The sequence below is a fragment of the Chiloscyllium punctatum genome, chromosome 20 (assembly GCF_047496795.1).
Source record: "Chiloscyllium punctatum isolate Juve2018m chromosome 20, sChiPun1.3, whole genome shotgun sequence".
Lineage (NCBI taxonomy): Eukaryota > Metazoa > Chordata > Chondrichthyes > Orectolobiformes > Hemiscylliidae > Chiloscyllium > Chiloscyllium punctatum.
The window spans coordinates 81,932,281-81,947,851 of record NC_092758.1 but is presented as its reverse complement, the minus strand read 5'-3'; the positions used below and the strand labels follow the sequence as shown (position 1 = coordinate 81,947,851).

At 43.0% G+C, this 15,571-nt stretch overlaps 1 protein-coding gene across 3 annotated transcripts in view; it reads right to left on the bottom strand.

The window, feature by feature from the left end:
* adam19b (ADAM metallopeptidase domain 19b) overlaps positions 1 to 15,571 on the bottom strand; it is a 173,958-nt gene that overhangs the window by 27,448 nt on the left and 130,939 nt on the right. For all 3 annotated transcript variants that reach the window (XM_072591126.1, XM_072591127.1, XM_072591129.1), the window contains 4 exons: positions 14,387 to 14,464; positions 12,245 to 12,353; positions 5,498 to 5,645; positions 2,378 to 2,453 (listed from right to left, as the gene is read on the bottom strand). In XM_072591126.1, coding sequence (XP_072447227.1) covers positions 2,378 to 2,453; positions 5,498 to 5,645; positions 12,245 to 12,353; positions 14,387 to 14,464 — 411 coding nt within the window. The remainder of the gene's footprint in view (positions 1 to 2,377; positions 2,454 to 5,497; positions 5,646 to 12,244; positions 12,354 to 14,386; positions 14,465 to 15,571) is intronic.

Sequence of the window (15,571 nt, the reverse complement as noted above, 5' to 3'; positions counted from 1 at the left end):
GAGGACGATTGAACTGACCACTGCTTAGAAAGCAAAAAGTAGCAATGATGGGATGTTCATCAGAGTTTACATTTTGCTGCTTTCATAAACATGTATGATCTTGCAGATAAAAGGACTGATGTCAAAAATTGGGGTGGCACGGTGGTGCAGTGGTTAGCACTGCTGCCTCACAACACCAGGGTAGCAGCCTCAGGAGACTGTTTGTGTGGAGTTTGTACATTCTCCCTGTGTCTGCGTGAATTTCCTCCCACAGTCCAAAGATGTGCAAGTTAGGTGAATTGGCCATGCTAAATTGCCCATACTGTTAGGTGCATTAGTCAGAGTGAAGTGGGTTCCTCTTCGGAGTGGACTTGTTGGCCGAAGGACCTATTTCCACACTGTAGGGAATCTAATCAAACTACTAACATCTTTTTGTGATGTTAAAAACACTAAAGGAGCATAAACACAAACTGGCAGTTTGGGGGCAGCTATGTTGTAATGTTTTATACATTTATTTATATTTTATATTTTTATATGAATAGAGAAAAGGAATTGCATCTTGAAGGGTAACATTGTGAAAGGAATAGAAACATAAGAGGCTTTGATGTGTGAGTAGGAAAGGCTATTAAAAATGCAACAAAATAAAACTGTCTTGGACCCAAAAAGTTAACTTTACTTTCTCTGCATAGATGCCACCAGACCTGTCGAGTTTCTCCAGCAATTTTTGTCTTTGTTTCATATTTCCATCATCAGCAGTTCTTTATTTTACATTTTAAAAACTGAATTGTTTGTTTTGTAGTTATAGATGTAGAATACAAAAGGGAGAAGGCACATTCAAGTTAAGCGGGGAGGGGTGGGGGGTGGAGAACAAAAGTTTCCTGGTTCATCTCCATAGCAACACCTTGACTAGAAAGAGTCAACCTGGTTAACCAGTCTCTTCCCTTTTCTCATGCTGTACAAATTGTTTGAAAGGTGATATTCTTGCATCTGTTCTGTAGAGTACATGGTGAAACGCTTTGCTAGTTTTTTGCAGCAGTACCTGAAGTTTCTTACGTTCTCAGTTAGCTACATTTGGACTTTATTGCATCAATTTGGGTTTATAAACTAGACTTATATGACAACACTGTTACTTTAAAAAGATTTTTGTGTCCTGGGTTTTTTGAAGAGAGTTTGTAAAGCCAGGGGTGCCGAGGGATCTAAGGACATGGATTATTTTTTAAACAGTTTAACAATGAAGGGGAGACGTCCTTTTCCCAGTTCAGGTTTTCCTGTGTGTTTTTTAGCTGTAACAGTCACAAGATGAGTGAGTACCAGAAGGGTTGCAAGCTTCAGTAAATGATTCCTAACTGACCTTTCCCTGAGATCTCCCTCTGGTTATTGTTCCCTCCTGCCTGTAAGAATCTCTGTTTGAATTTACCTTTTTGCCAAGACGTGTGTTTATAGAATGTTACTCGATTGGAACAGTTAATTAGTTAAGTTGCTGTATTTAGTCGGGCGAGTTATCAAATAGTTAAGTTCTTCTAAATTCTGCTTTCTTTTGCTCATGTTTCAAATGTAGTTTTTGAATAAATTCTGTTTTGCTTAAAGCCGAGTGGCTAGACCAGCTGCATCACACCTGGAATATCCACTTCACATCTACCTTTAACATAATGAAAAGTTAGATTCTAGGCTACCTTCTTAAGGGGGTCTGGCCTGGTCCATAATACATAACAGAAACCTAGATTCATTAGAAAGTTAGGAGGAAGGAGGTTTTGGAATTAAAGTTGAGACTTTTAAAAAACGCACTGGCTCTGAGAGGGTTAAGTTAATCAGATTTTCAGAGGATTGTGGCAGGTTGAGTTGCAATAGAGAGTTTCAATGGTTGGTTAAATAGTTACAGGGTGGCACAAGTTCAGAAAAAGATAGCGAAGTTTGGAAAAAAGTTTCTTTGCGCCAATGGATTGGAAGAATGAGGAATTATTGTTGACTTGTACTTATTTTAAAAAGGAAGAGGATTGTTATCTTGAACAAGGCATTGAATGCAAAAGGGCATAGGCAGGAATTAGATAGTGAATACATGGTTCACTTGACTAGTCTCTGTACTGCAATACACTAAGACTACATTCTAAGATATCCCTGTTGACTGATCATCTTCCAAGTCTGATTGATATTCAGCCATGATGACTCTGAAAAATAACGATTACTGATCTGCTTCCTCACTGATCATTCTGATATTAAGTGCTGTGTAACCAAGCACTGGTTCAGTTGTCTCACTGCAAGCTAGAAATTGAATCAGGGGCCTTCAGGTCTCGTCAGTCCAATATATCATCTATCAAATACCCAGTGAGCTATTTATGGAGTTAACTCTTCCACTGGTATTCCTTTCCCCTGAATTAGTACCATTTTCTCTTAAGCTTACCTTTGTATCTTTGTTTCTGATTTGGAAGGTTGGGTTTGAGTGGCCATTTTTAATTTTCTGGTCCACGTTATTATCACTGCGAAAAGAAACAGGATAGCTCATACTCTGCTTAAATAACACATTGTAAAATTTCAAACATCGATTCCGTTAAAGTGCAAACAAACAAATTTCTTTAGGTTGGGAACTTGATGAATATATTCAAGAGTGTTCTTGCGTACAGATTGTTCTATAACACAACAGTTGTGTTCCTCTGTAACCTTGCACTATCGAAAATTGTGCTGTGGAAAACTGCTATAGAAAATCATGCTGTACAAGGTCACTGATAGAAAATCGCCATATCCATTCAGTTGAAAGTGTGTGTTATGCAAACAATGGCCATACTTCGTCAATCGTGTTATAGCCAATTTGTGTTGACGAAACTCACGTTACAGCAGAATGATCTGTATCTACAGGGATATGGGCACAATGATGTCTGCTAGAGAGTGTGTCAGTGTGCAGTTATGTCAGACCTGATCTTTCTTCTTCCTTGTTTAAGAGTCATGTGATTGTTTGCATCTGTACTTGCAGATTGCTTGCATGTGCATATGTGCATGCATGTATGTTTATGTGCTTTGATATGTGTGTGCACACATGCTTTTCAGCCTGGACGTATTAATGTTCATTAGAAGATTCTGTGCCTGTATGTACAGTCTTACCTCGAATGTTCAGTTTCTAGTTAATACTACAAAAGTAAGCTTAAGTTATGTCAGGGCAGCTCAGCCATGAGGAATACGGAATAATGAACACTTCATGCACCCGAGATGAACACGTACAATAAGCGTTGGTGGCTGCAGAAAGCTGAGCTCTGGGTTTCATATCTTAAGTAGCTGCTGGAATCAGTGTGGTGCAACAGCAAAGCTTGACAGCTACATGGATAGAGATGGTCACACCACAAGTTAGGGGTATGCAGGGAGTTGGCAATGGGGACCAGCAGAGAGTACAAGAGAACCAGGCAGGTCATCCCCCAGTGATGTCCTGCTCAACTTTCATTCCTCCTTTCTAGATAAAGGTGCAGGCGATGGCTTCTCAGAGAAGAATAGCAAACTCCAGGCTCATCGCACCACAGGGGAGAAGGAAGAGTGAAGAACAAACGGATGTTTCCGCAATCACAGAGTGACTTCAGGATGATGTGCTGCCTTCCTGGTATTAGGGTCATGGATATCACAGAAACGGCTGTAGGGCACATGTCTAGGGATAGGTGACCGGCCAGAGGTACTCAAGAGTGCATTAGATGACTACCTAAACAGAAATAATAAGCAGGGTTTTGGAGAAAGGACGGGAGCATGGCACTAAGTCACGATTGTAGTGCAAACATGGTGGGCTGAATGGCTTGATTTTGTGTTGTTACAGTTCTGTGATTCAATGTGTATGTGTTTGTCTTTGTGTGTGTGTGCGCGCATGCTCGCGCATGTGTGTATTTATGGGTGTGTGCGTGCTTGTGTGTGCACACGTGTATGCATGTGTTTGTGTGTGCAGGTGTGTGTAGACATGTGTATGTGCGAGTACACATGCTTAATAAAAGCCTGAGTATTAATGTTTGTGTGAAGGTTTTGTGGCAGTATGAGGGAACTTAAGAACATAGCCTCAGCCTCATAGCTTCAAGCCTCTCCATTTGTATTGTATTTGTGTGTTGCGTGTGCACTCATGTATGTATACTTTTGTCCGTTTTTTGACAGGGTTTTTTGTCAGAATGTGCATGCATTTGTGTGTGTGGGTGTGCAATCATAATATTGAGAGCCAATCTTTCTGCTTTAGACCCGACAACAACGTCACAGCATGAAGGAATAAAAGGCAAAAGTGTTGGAAACAATCAGCAGATCTGGCAGCTTCTGTGGAAACAGAAACAGTTTGAGTCAAACTTGACTCTTATTCCGAACGAGTTGGGTCAGACTTGAAATATTAACTCTGTTTGTCTCTCCACAGATGCTGCCAGACCTGCTGAGTTTCTCCAGCAATTTCTGCTCCAATTTCAGGTTCTCAGCATTTGAAGTATTTTGCCTTTGCAAAAGTATCAAGGGGTTCTTGACAATTAGAACATATATAATGCAATGCTATGAACAATGCATTATAACCTCATCACTCCAAGTTAGAATGGTGCGGTATCGCTACATAATCTGGGATCAACCTCTGTATTAGGCTGATACACTATATGGAAGATGGAGGATTGTAAAAAAATTGTAGACTGATGGAGTGATATCAAAACTTGGGATAACTGTGAAAAATCTCTTTAAAAGAGAGGATGGATAGGAGCATCTGAGAGACAATGCTGTAGTCTTTACATATCACAACCCAATTCAGCAGCTTATAGCATTGGACATCTCTTCATGTCATTGAGAAAAACTGCCTTAACCTTCAGCAGCTTTATGACATCATATTTTGTTTCCAATCCCTAATCATTCTGAAAAAATAAATGCAAATAAAATCTCAGGAAAGTTTGGTATGAAATCTTTCCATTTCCTATGGTGAGCGTTGCTCACTCTCATTGTCTTTCGATTTGCTTGGTCCACTCCTCCATACGTATTTGCAAAGGTAAGGAAGTCAGGGGACCCACACTTCAGTTGCCACTCCCGCAGTGATCACTAGGAGGTGCCAGAATAGCCCAGTTCAATTTTTGGTGGACAGATTTCTGGACTCCCCTCTTGACACCTCATGGTAGCAATATGGTTTAACCTCCTAGGATATTAGTCACCCAAAGGTTTCTTATAGAGTTTGTGACCTGGGTCACTGAGGTCAACTTCAAATAATTCCAAATACTCTGAGGTAAAGGAGGAACAAAAGCTGAATATTCCCTCAGTATCTATGTTTATGATGGCTATCTATGGTTAGCAAGTTATTTACAAAAGGACAGATGCCATTTGGAATCTCTGACCCAGCAGAACAATCGAGTGATGAGAAGATACAGACTGGCTCCCTGAGGATCCCCAATTTTCTTAAAGGAAATTGTAGCCTGGACCTTCTTGCTCATAGGAGAACAGCTGGAATCAGTTCATGAGTAAAATTAGCGTCACATAAAAGAATAATGGAGGTGACAGAGATTCCCTCTGAAAATGTGAGATAAGTTAGACACAAAGGTCAAATTACCAGAAATGTTTGTCATCAGGCCCTAAGTTCTTGATGTCCTTCGGAGAGATGTTGTTTCTTCGTCGATAGCAGTAATGCAGAGTTACTGCAATGCCACACAGCAACAATACAATTGGCACCACAATTCCCACCACAATCAGGCTGTTGTCTGCAAAAAAATATTGGTTCATATGAATAAACACAAAGCTTCTGGATTCTGGAAATCTGAACCAAAAGCAGAGTATGCTGGAGAAATGCAGCAGGTCTGGCGGCATCTGTTGAGTGAAAAGCAAAGTCAATGTTTTGAGTCCAGAACCATTCTGAGAAAGGGTCACTGAATTCAAAAATATTAACTCGCTTAAGCTAGACTGACGTCTTTCTCCAGCACTCTCTGTTTTTAGTTCATGTGAGACTCACTTTTAATTTACTCGCATTCATATTTCTGAAATATAAATATCATGTTGGAATAAACATAATCTGCTGCTGCCTTGAACATATGAACGAGGAACAGGAGTGGACCACTTGGCGCTTGAAACCTGCTCCACCATTCGAAAAGACCATGGCTGATCTGATTTTAGCCTTAACTTTATTACTTTGCACATCCCCGATAATCGTTCATCCCTTTGGTAATCAAAACTCTATCTACCTCTGCCTTACAAAGATTTAAAGATTCTGCATCCACGTTGTCATATTTTCATTCAACTGTTAAACAAAATAAATTAATCTGAACTAGGAGAGATAGGCACCTCACTGTTTGTCATTTTCTCTGCATGCCTCTGGGAATTGGTTCATGTGCAAAGCAGAGAGTTTCTCCTGGATGAGAGGTCTGAGGAATATCAGCTGCATTGCAGCCATCTCACCTCTTGGTCAGAATGTCATCCACTCCAGTCACTTCAGCTCATTATCCAGGCTGGTGTTCCAGTCTAATACTGAGGGGGTGCGAGATCATTGGAGGTCTCAACTTTCAGTTGGGACAGTATACTGTCCTCTTGGGTAGGTGTAAAAGAAAACAAGGAGAATTCTCCTTAAAGCCATGACCAATACTTTCAACTCAACCAACAGCAGCTTAATCAACCATTATCACTCCTTGTTTGTTGGATCTTACTGTGTGCAAATTAGCTGCTGCATGTTCCCAACAATACAATAGTGCTTGCACATCATGGATAGCTGATTGGTCAGAGAGTACTTTGGGGTTATCCTGAAGTCATTAAATGAAACATGCTTTTTCTAATTCAATCAGAGTGTGGGATTCACTGGCTAGGCCAGCATTTTATGCCCATTTCCAGTTAACCAGAAGGCAGTTAAGAGTCAACCATGTTGCTATGGTTCTGGAGTCACATGTAGGCCAGACCAGGTGAGGACAAGTTCCTTCCCTAAAGGACATTAATGACCTAGAGGGGTTTTCCCCAACAATTGACAACAGTTTTACAGTCATCATTAAACTCTTAATTCCAGATTTTTATTGAATTCAAATTCCACCATCTACCATGGCAGGATTTGAACCCATGTCGGCAGAACTTTAGCTGGGTCTTTGAATTAATGGCTTAGCAACAATACCACTAAGCCATCACCTCCTCTGTCACCACTTCAGAAGCCTGCAGCAATTCCATGTTGTAACAAGCCGGCAGTGTTGACACTGACTGAGGGCTCCCAAAATGAAAACATTATCCATTTCCAAACACCTCAAATTGATGTTCGTTATTTGAACCTTAGGGCAGAACTTATCTTTTTTTTGGTAGTAAATGTGAGGGCGGAGTGGGATGTGCATTAAGTGGTAATGAAAGCACTGCCCTTGGGACACCTCTTCAGTCACATGCCATATGATTAGTTTAAGAGTTGATAGGTGCATGTAGGTGCGTTTCTCAGCCTGTCACAGGCCTCCACATCATCCTTGTGGGTTGCCAGAGGTTGCCGGCTAGTCAGAGGCCTAAACCTCCCTCCTTGCTGAGATGATAAGTAATTTGTTTATTTTCCTATTAGGGGCTGGGGATCACAATGAAAGGAAGGTCAGGGAGGGTTCAGAGGAGAAAGCAGAAAGGGACTTTCCAGAAGCTATCCTCCTACTCCCTATCCATACTCCTAAGTGCCCGACTATGGGGCAAATAGATTCGCCTGCTGCAGCCTCTCTGCCCCCTCCAGCAGGCAGGTAGCCACCTTTCTCACACTCGTAACTGGGAAGGTGGATGATCTGGTCATTTATTGACCACTTGACGGCATTAACTGGTGATGGTGAAGTGGCCAACAAATAATCATCCAGAACTGAAGTGAGGTGGCGAGGAGGGGACAAACTTGTCCAATTGCTCCCCTTGTGTCTTCACCAAGTATTGTGCTTGTTCCAGGGAGGGGAACTCCACCTTAATGCCTGGCTACCAGCAACTCCACGGAGCACTGTGAGTCGCTGACTATTCGGATGCTACTTTTACAGCATAATGACTGGGAGAAAGTGAGGACTGCAGATGCTGGAGAGTCAGAGTCAAAAAGGGTAGTGCTGGAAAAGCACAGCAGGTCAGGCAGCATCCAAGGAGCAGGAGAGTCGACGGTTCAGGTATAAGCCCTCTATCAGGAATTTTTAATACCAGTGCAACTCGATTCCCAACTTGAGCAGCTGGCCACCTGTCTCTTGCACCACATCAGCAAAGGTGCTTTTACCACCTTCGCAGGTTTAAACTTAAAATCCAATTCTTGGTCAAGATCTGACTGGCGATCTCAGCAGGGGTCTGGACTTGAACTTGACCAGAGGATCCAATCGTTAACTTTGAGTAAGTTATTCCAGTTTCTATTCTATCAGTTTCAATGATGGGCTCTTGTGTGTCTGGAGTGGAATCTGAACCCAAAGTTCTTTAACACAGAGGCTAAAGCTTCTTAAATTCGAGAACAGACCACCACAAATTAGAGTGTAGCAAGTGCCTGCCCTCTCGGGTAGAGGTAAACTATCTCAGGGCACTAACTTAAGAAGGGGAGTTATCCTGGATGGGTTAGTCAATAGTAATATTGCCACTGGAACTGTTCCTCCATCTGAACAGGAGGACAGGCAGTCAATTTAACATTTCATCCAAAAGGTGGCATTTCTGACAGTGCGATGCCCCCTCAATATTGCAGAGGAAGGTCAATTTAGATTTTTATGCTCATGCCACAGAGCTGTCTTGAACTGAGAACTTTGACAGCCAGAATTGAGAAGGCTACCAAGTGAGTCATGGAAGCACTCAATAGTTAAAACAAAAAGACAAAATGCCCAAACATCTGTTGTTTTTTTTTGCTGTCTTGGACAGAAGATACAATCTAGATTTTGGCATTGATCATTTTACAGGAACACCATTAGCCAGACCGCACTTTGGAACTTCTTCAATTAAATGCAGGCCAATCCATAATTTAACCCTATCTACCGATCTTGGTTCTGTAAACTGAATAAGTTAGCCAAACAAAAATTTATCAATCCCAATGATGAAATTTTTAATTGATCTTCAAAACCTTTTTCAAGTGATGAAGTTTCCTGGTGTGAAGAGATCTTTCTTGATATTACTGGCCTGCCCCTCACCAGAGAAAATCATTTCTCTTTATCTATCTTTTAAGAACATAAAAATTAGGAACAGGGTTTGAATATTTGGTCCCTCACATCTACTCCGCCTTTTGGTAATACAATGGCTGAACGAATTCTAGCCTTAACCAGGTCACCCTCGATATTTTTGGACTCTTCTGTTGTTAGTCAAAAGTCTATCTACATCTGCCATAAAATATTCAATTATGCTTCTAATACCTTTTTTTGGTCAGGGAAGTTCCACAAAACAACCTTCAGCAAGAAAACAAACTCTTCACACCTCCATCTTAAATGGGAGACTGTTTCATTTTAAACTGTGCCGTCTACTTATAGTCGCTACTACATCCTTTTAGCATCCATCCTGCTAAGACTCCTCAAGAAATTGTCCAGACGTGTTTGAAACATCTCCACAACAGGTGAAATTTTACCTCTGCCCTTCTGCCCCAGAGGTAGTGACATTAACACTTGTGACGATGCTGCTCCTTTAACAATTTTATGCTGTCCATGTTTTTTTTCGGAGGGGCCATAAAGGCAGAGGTACTGATATGTCTGGAACTATCTACTTGAAAAAGTTTTAAAGCATTGTTTTAAAACACTTGTACAATGAAAGAGGAGTGGCCAGTTCTCCCATTTCAGGGTCTGGTTTGGTTTTAGCAGTCTGGCTGTTTTGTTAGCAGCTGCTAGTCAAGTTTTAGCTGGGGACCCAAAGAAGCAGCTCCACGCTCATCGTCACTCTCTCTGACCTCTCTCCTGTCAGAACCTGGGTTTGATTTTACCTTTTTTTTGCCAAGGGAGTGTTCTTGGGGATGTTGCAAATACAGAGGAACCTCGATTATCCAAATACCAATTATCCGAAAATTGGATTATCCGAAGGAGATCTCGAGGTCCCGATAGAAACATTACATCAAGGACGTGTTTCCAGCAGTGATCGCGTCGTTTGTTTACAGTGATTAAACAGGCACTGTCTCCAAATGACTGACCTCCCGCCCTCTCTCTCTTCCCACACTTTCCTTGGTGTTCTACAGAGGGGTGTACCCTTAAACCACCCTCCTTTCCAGATAATCTGACCAACACTGTCGTGTACAGGCAGAAGTGGAACCTGTCAAAATGTTGCAGAAAAAGGTTGTGCGTGAAGGTTGTGCGCGTGTGCGCGCTATTTGGAGACTTATCCCACAAAGGCAGCAGCAGCAGTCTTGTTGTTGTCCAGTCTGACTGCCCCAGAGAGGGGCCAGGGGCTGTGCTGGATGGGGATGGGGGGATGTGTAGCATTGGGCCAGGCCGGGGGTGGGGGGGTTGTTGAACGAGGTTGGAGGCGGGGGAGGTGTTGGACAGGGTGGGGGGGTGGGCGGTGTTGGACGAGGTTGGGGTGCGGGGGGAGGTGATGGACTGTGTTGTTGGCAGGGGGGGGCGAGGTGATGGACAGTTGGGGGCAAGAGGCAGTGTTGGACGGGATTTGGGAGAATAGGGGACAGTGTTGGATGGTTGGGGGGCGGGGGGACGTGATGGACGGTGTTTGGGCTGGGGGGAGGTGATGGGATTATGTTTGGGGCGGGGGGAGGTAATGGGCGGTTGGGGGCGGGAGGCAGTGTTGGAAGGGTTTTGGGGGACGGGCCAGTGTTGGACAGGGTTGGGAGCAGGCGGGGGGGAAGCGGTGTTGGACAAGGGTGGGAGGGGTGGGGTCCCGTGTGCTGTTTGTTGCTGCAGTGTCCTGAATCAGGAGCAGACTTTAAAAACTCTGAGCCCCAGAGGAAAGGCATTTAATTGATAAACTGAATAATCAATTATCCGAAGGAAATAGTGCCCGCCCATCTTGTTCGGATAATTGAGGTTCCCCTGTATTTGGAACAGCATCGTTAAGATGTGATAGAGTTGACTGGATTTTCAGATAGGTTAAGTTATTCTAACTTTGGTTCTCTTTTGCTCGTGTTTCATTCAGTGGTTTGTGAATAAATCGTGTTTTGTTTAAAACTGAGTAGTTTGGCCAGATGCATCACTCCTGGAATATCCACTTTACACCTGCTTAAAACAACTAGAAAATTTAGGGTCTGAGTGATCTTCTTGATGGGATCTGGCCTAATCCATAATACACTGCACACAAGACCCTCCTCAATTTCTTACATATTTCAATAAAATATCTTCAGATCCTTAATTTTCTGTACTGAAGGGGTTATATTACCAGTCTATGCAACCTTTCCTCATAATTTGGGGTGGCACGGTGGCTCAGTGGTTAGCACTGCTACCTCATAATGTCAGGGACTCAGGTTCAATCCCTGCCTTGGGTTACTGTCTGGGTGGAGTTTGTATGTTTTCCCTGTACCTGTGTGGGTTTCCTCCCACAATCTAAAGATTTGCAGGCCAGGTGAATTGGCCATGCGAAATTGCCTATAGTGTTTGGTATGTTAGAACCTCTTTGGAGGGTTGGTGTGGACATGTTGGGCTGAAGGGCCTGTTTCCATACCGTAGGTAATCTTTAAGAAAACTTTTGGCACAGTACACTTTTTTGGTCTCCTTATTTAAAGAGGGATACACATGTTTGGACTTTCAGTGAAGGTTCACTGGATTGATTCCTTTGAGAAAAGGACTCATTGAAGCACTTTTTGAGGAGGCTTGACCAGGCAAGATTGAACGAGGATATTTTCCCTTATAAGGGAAATCTAGATCGAAGGGGCCAGTTTCAAATTAAGCAGTTTCCTAATAAATGCAGAGGTGAGGAGCAATTGCCTGTTTCTGCAGGTTGTTAAGAATTCAGAATTCTCTACCTGTGACAGCAGTGGAGCCTTTGTCATGAAATACATTCAGAGCTGACTTGAATAGTTTTCTCACCTATAGGGAAGTCAATGTACAGTCATTGAAACATTAATTCTGTTTCTTTGTCTGCAGATGCTGCCAGACCTGCTGGGTTTCTCGAGCATTCTCTGTTTCCATTTTAGATTGCTAGCACGCACAGTATTTTGTTTTCATATGAGAGTTATTTGTGGGGTGCACAGACAGGAAAGTAGAGTTAAGATCGTAATCAGATCAACCATGATCTTACTGAATAATGGAGCAACATAGAACGCTAAAGGCCTACTCCTGCTCCTACCTCAAGTATTTCAAAGCTTTCAGCAATGATATCATTCTTGTTAATCAGCTTTGCTGATTCCAAGGTCTGCATGTCTTCCTGTAGCATAGTGCCCAGGACTGAATGCAGTGGAATGCAGCACAGTGACAGACAGCAATCATTGCCCACTTACAGTCTGGCGCTCCAACTCCACCGTCCACGCTGCCTCCATATCCAGGCTTGTTACAGAACGGAGGTGCCCAGCCCGCCTCACAGTGACAGTTATGCTTGTTGTTACAAACCTGGGCCAATAAGAAAAGACAGTCAACAAACCCAATACCTTATATGTGATTCCTTGGTCAAAATCGCTTCATCGGCCAAAATGTGCAACCTTGTGCTCTTTCAAAGATCTTGAGCTGGCTTGCAATTCCCTTGCCAGCTTGGCTCTCTAATTCCTCAATGCTCTACATCCCAACCCAATGCTCTTCTGTGACTGAGTTCCTGTGTTCCAAAGCTTGATCATCTCCTCCATCAAGCCAAGTGGACCCACACTCTTTCTAAACATCTCCACCTTATTAATCTGTTAGACCTTCTCTTCAAAAACCTAATTCGTAGGCCTTGCCTTTATTCACCTCACTACTTGGCTGCTCATTCCTGTTTGGGGTTCATTGCCACTCTCTTCCCTTCTCTGCTTTCTGCAAGCTGTTACTTGACTCTTAAGTGTGGTGCTGGAAAAGCACAGCAGGTCACACAGCATTCAAGAAGCAGGAGAATCGACATTTTGGGCATAAGCCGTTCATCAGGAATGAAGCCCAGTCATCAGGCTCATTCCTGATGAAGGGCTTATGCCCGAAATATCGATTTTCCTGCTCCTCAGATGCTGCCTGACCTGCTGTGCTTTTCCAGCACCAAACTCTTGAATCTGATCTCCAGCATCTGCAGTCCTCACTTTCTCTTACTTGACTCTTGTTGAGTTTGATCTGCACTGACAGTCCAAATGTAATGCCGTGGATTTATTAAAGTCAACATTTGATGTTAGGTTGGATAGGCATATGAAGCAAAATAGGACAAATGCATATGACATCAGGGAGGGCAAATACAATTCAAACAATTTGCTCATACGCTAAATAAAAACAGAAAGAACTGCGGGTGCTGTAAATCAGAAACAAAAACAGAAGTTGCTGGAAAAACTCAGCGGGTCAGGTACCATCTGTGGAGAGAAATCAGACCTAACATCTTGGGTCCGGTGACCCTTCCTCAGAACTGATGGTGGCTGGGAAAATGTCAGTTTATATTCAGAAGATAGGGTGGGGGGAGGGGGATAAGAAGTAAACGATAGGTGGGGATAGAACCCAAAGAGACCATAAAACTATTGGAGCAGAAATTAGGCCTATCAGCCCATTGAGTCTGCTCTGCCATTCAATCATGGCTGATAAGTTTCTCAACCCCATTCTCCTGCCTTCTCCCCATAACCCTTGATCCTCTTGACAATCAAGAACCTATCCAACTCTGTCTTAAATATACTCAATGATCTGGCCTGCGCAGCCTTCTGTGGCAGTGAATTCGACAGGTTCACCACTCTCTGGCTGAAGAAGAACAGTTGGACAGACAAAGGAGTGGATCATGATCTGGCTGGGAGTGTGTTACCACAAAGCTTCTACCTATTGTTAGCCACTAACAGTCTCCATTAACAGCTACCTCCTAGCCAGATTGTTATCAATTCTTTTGTCTATCCAACTGTGAGAATCAGAGAATCTCTGCAGTGTGGAAACAGGCCAATTGGCCCAAAACTTCCACCCCAATCCTCCAAAGAGTATCCCACCCAGACCCATTCCCCTAGCTACTGCACTTAACCTACACATCCCTGAACATTATAGTCAATTTAGCATGGCCAGTTCGCTTAACCCACACATCACTGGACTGTGGGAGGAAACCCACATGGGCAATATGCAAACTCCACACAGACAGTCGCCCGAGGCTGGAATTGAACCCAAGTCCCTGGCGCTGTGAGGCAGCAGTGCTAACCACTGAGTCACCGTGCATTTCTTTTCTCTCTTTGGGCTAAATCCCCACCTTCAGTTCACTCCTTAATCCTTCCCTCCACCCTTCTGTACATAAACCGACATTTTCCTAGCTACCGCCAGTTCTGAGGAAGGGTCACTCAATCCAAAACATTAACTCTGATTTCTCTTCACAGATGCTGCCAGACCTGTTGAGCTTTTCCAGTAATCTCTGCTTTTGAATTTGCTCACACGAGCAGGTCCGGCTAAGGTGCCTGTTTCCATTATGCAATGTTACATGTGACAGCAAAGACTGAGAGAAATTAGGTTGCTACCCCATGGTTGTGGCATTTTGCGATACATTCATCCGCCTCCAGGAACGAAGCATTCTGACACTGTCCTTCAAAGCATATCTGTGAGAACAAAAGGATTATTTAGCGACAGGAAATGACCGTTAGGCTTCACACAGATTAATGGGAACACATCATTAGAATTCCAGTCTAACAGCACTGTAGTGGTTCATTTACTACATCGATTGCAACTGCTGTCACTTTAAGAGGTTACTTTGTCCTGGTTTTTTTTTGAAGAGAGGTTGTAAGGCAGAGGTGCTGAGCTATCTCTGAGAATGCAAACAATTTGTAAGGCCTTAGGGTTCTTTTTTAAAGTTGGAACAATGGAAGAAGCCTGGCCAACCTTCACAGACCAGGCTTTCTCATTTTTTTGTGTGGGGGGGGTGGGGGTGTGGGTTTAGTTTTAAGCGGAAGCCACTGGGGTCTCAAGAGCTGGAAGCTTCAGTGAATGTTTCCTGGCTGCTACACTCTCTGAATTTTCTCTTGATCCTGCTTCCTCCTGAATTGGAGAACTTCATGTGAGAATCTGTGCCTGAATTTGCCTTTTTGACAAGAGGTGTGTTTAAGGGATGTTACTATATTTGAACAGTTAATTAGTGATAGATACTGTATCTACTATTTGGGTAGGTTTTCCAATAGTCAAGCTAGTCTAAATCCCTCTTTCTTTTGTGTATATTTTAACCATAGAGTTTAACTAAATTGTGTTTTGCTTAAGATTGAGTAGTTTGACCAGTTGCATTGTATCTGAAACACAGCACTTCACATCTGTCTTTTAAAATAAGAAAATGTTAGGGTCTAGTCTACCTTCTTAAAATGTTTGGAGGGGATCTGCTCTGGTCCATGACCGGCCCACATAGGCACTAACAACATAGGTAAGAAAAGTGATGGGGATGTAAGGCAGAAATTAAGGAGCTAGGGTGGAAGCTTTGAGCTAGAACAAACAGAGTTATTATCTCTGGTTTGTTACCCGTGCTAGGCGAGGAATAGAGAGATAGAGAGCAGTTGAACACTTTGCTACAGGAATGGTGTAGGCGGGAGGGATTCAGATACCTGGATAATTGGGGTTCATTCTGGGGTAGGTGTGACCTCTAAAACAGGATGGTGCACACCTGAAACAGAGGGGTACCAATATCCTGCGGGAGGGAGGTTTGATAACGCTCTTCGGGAGAA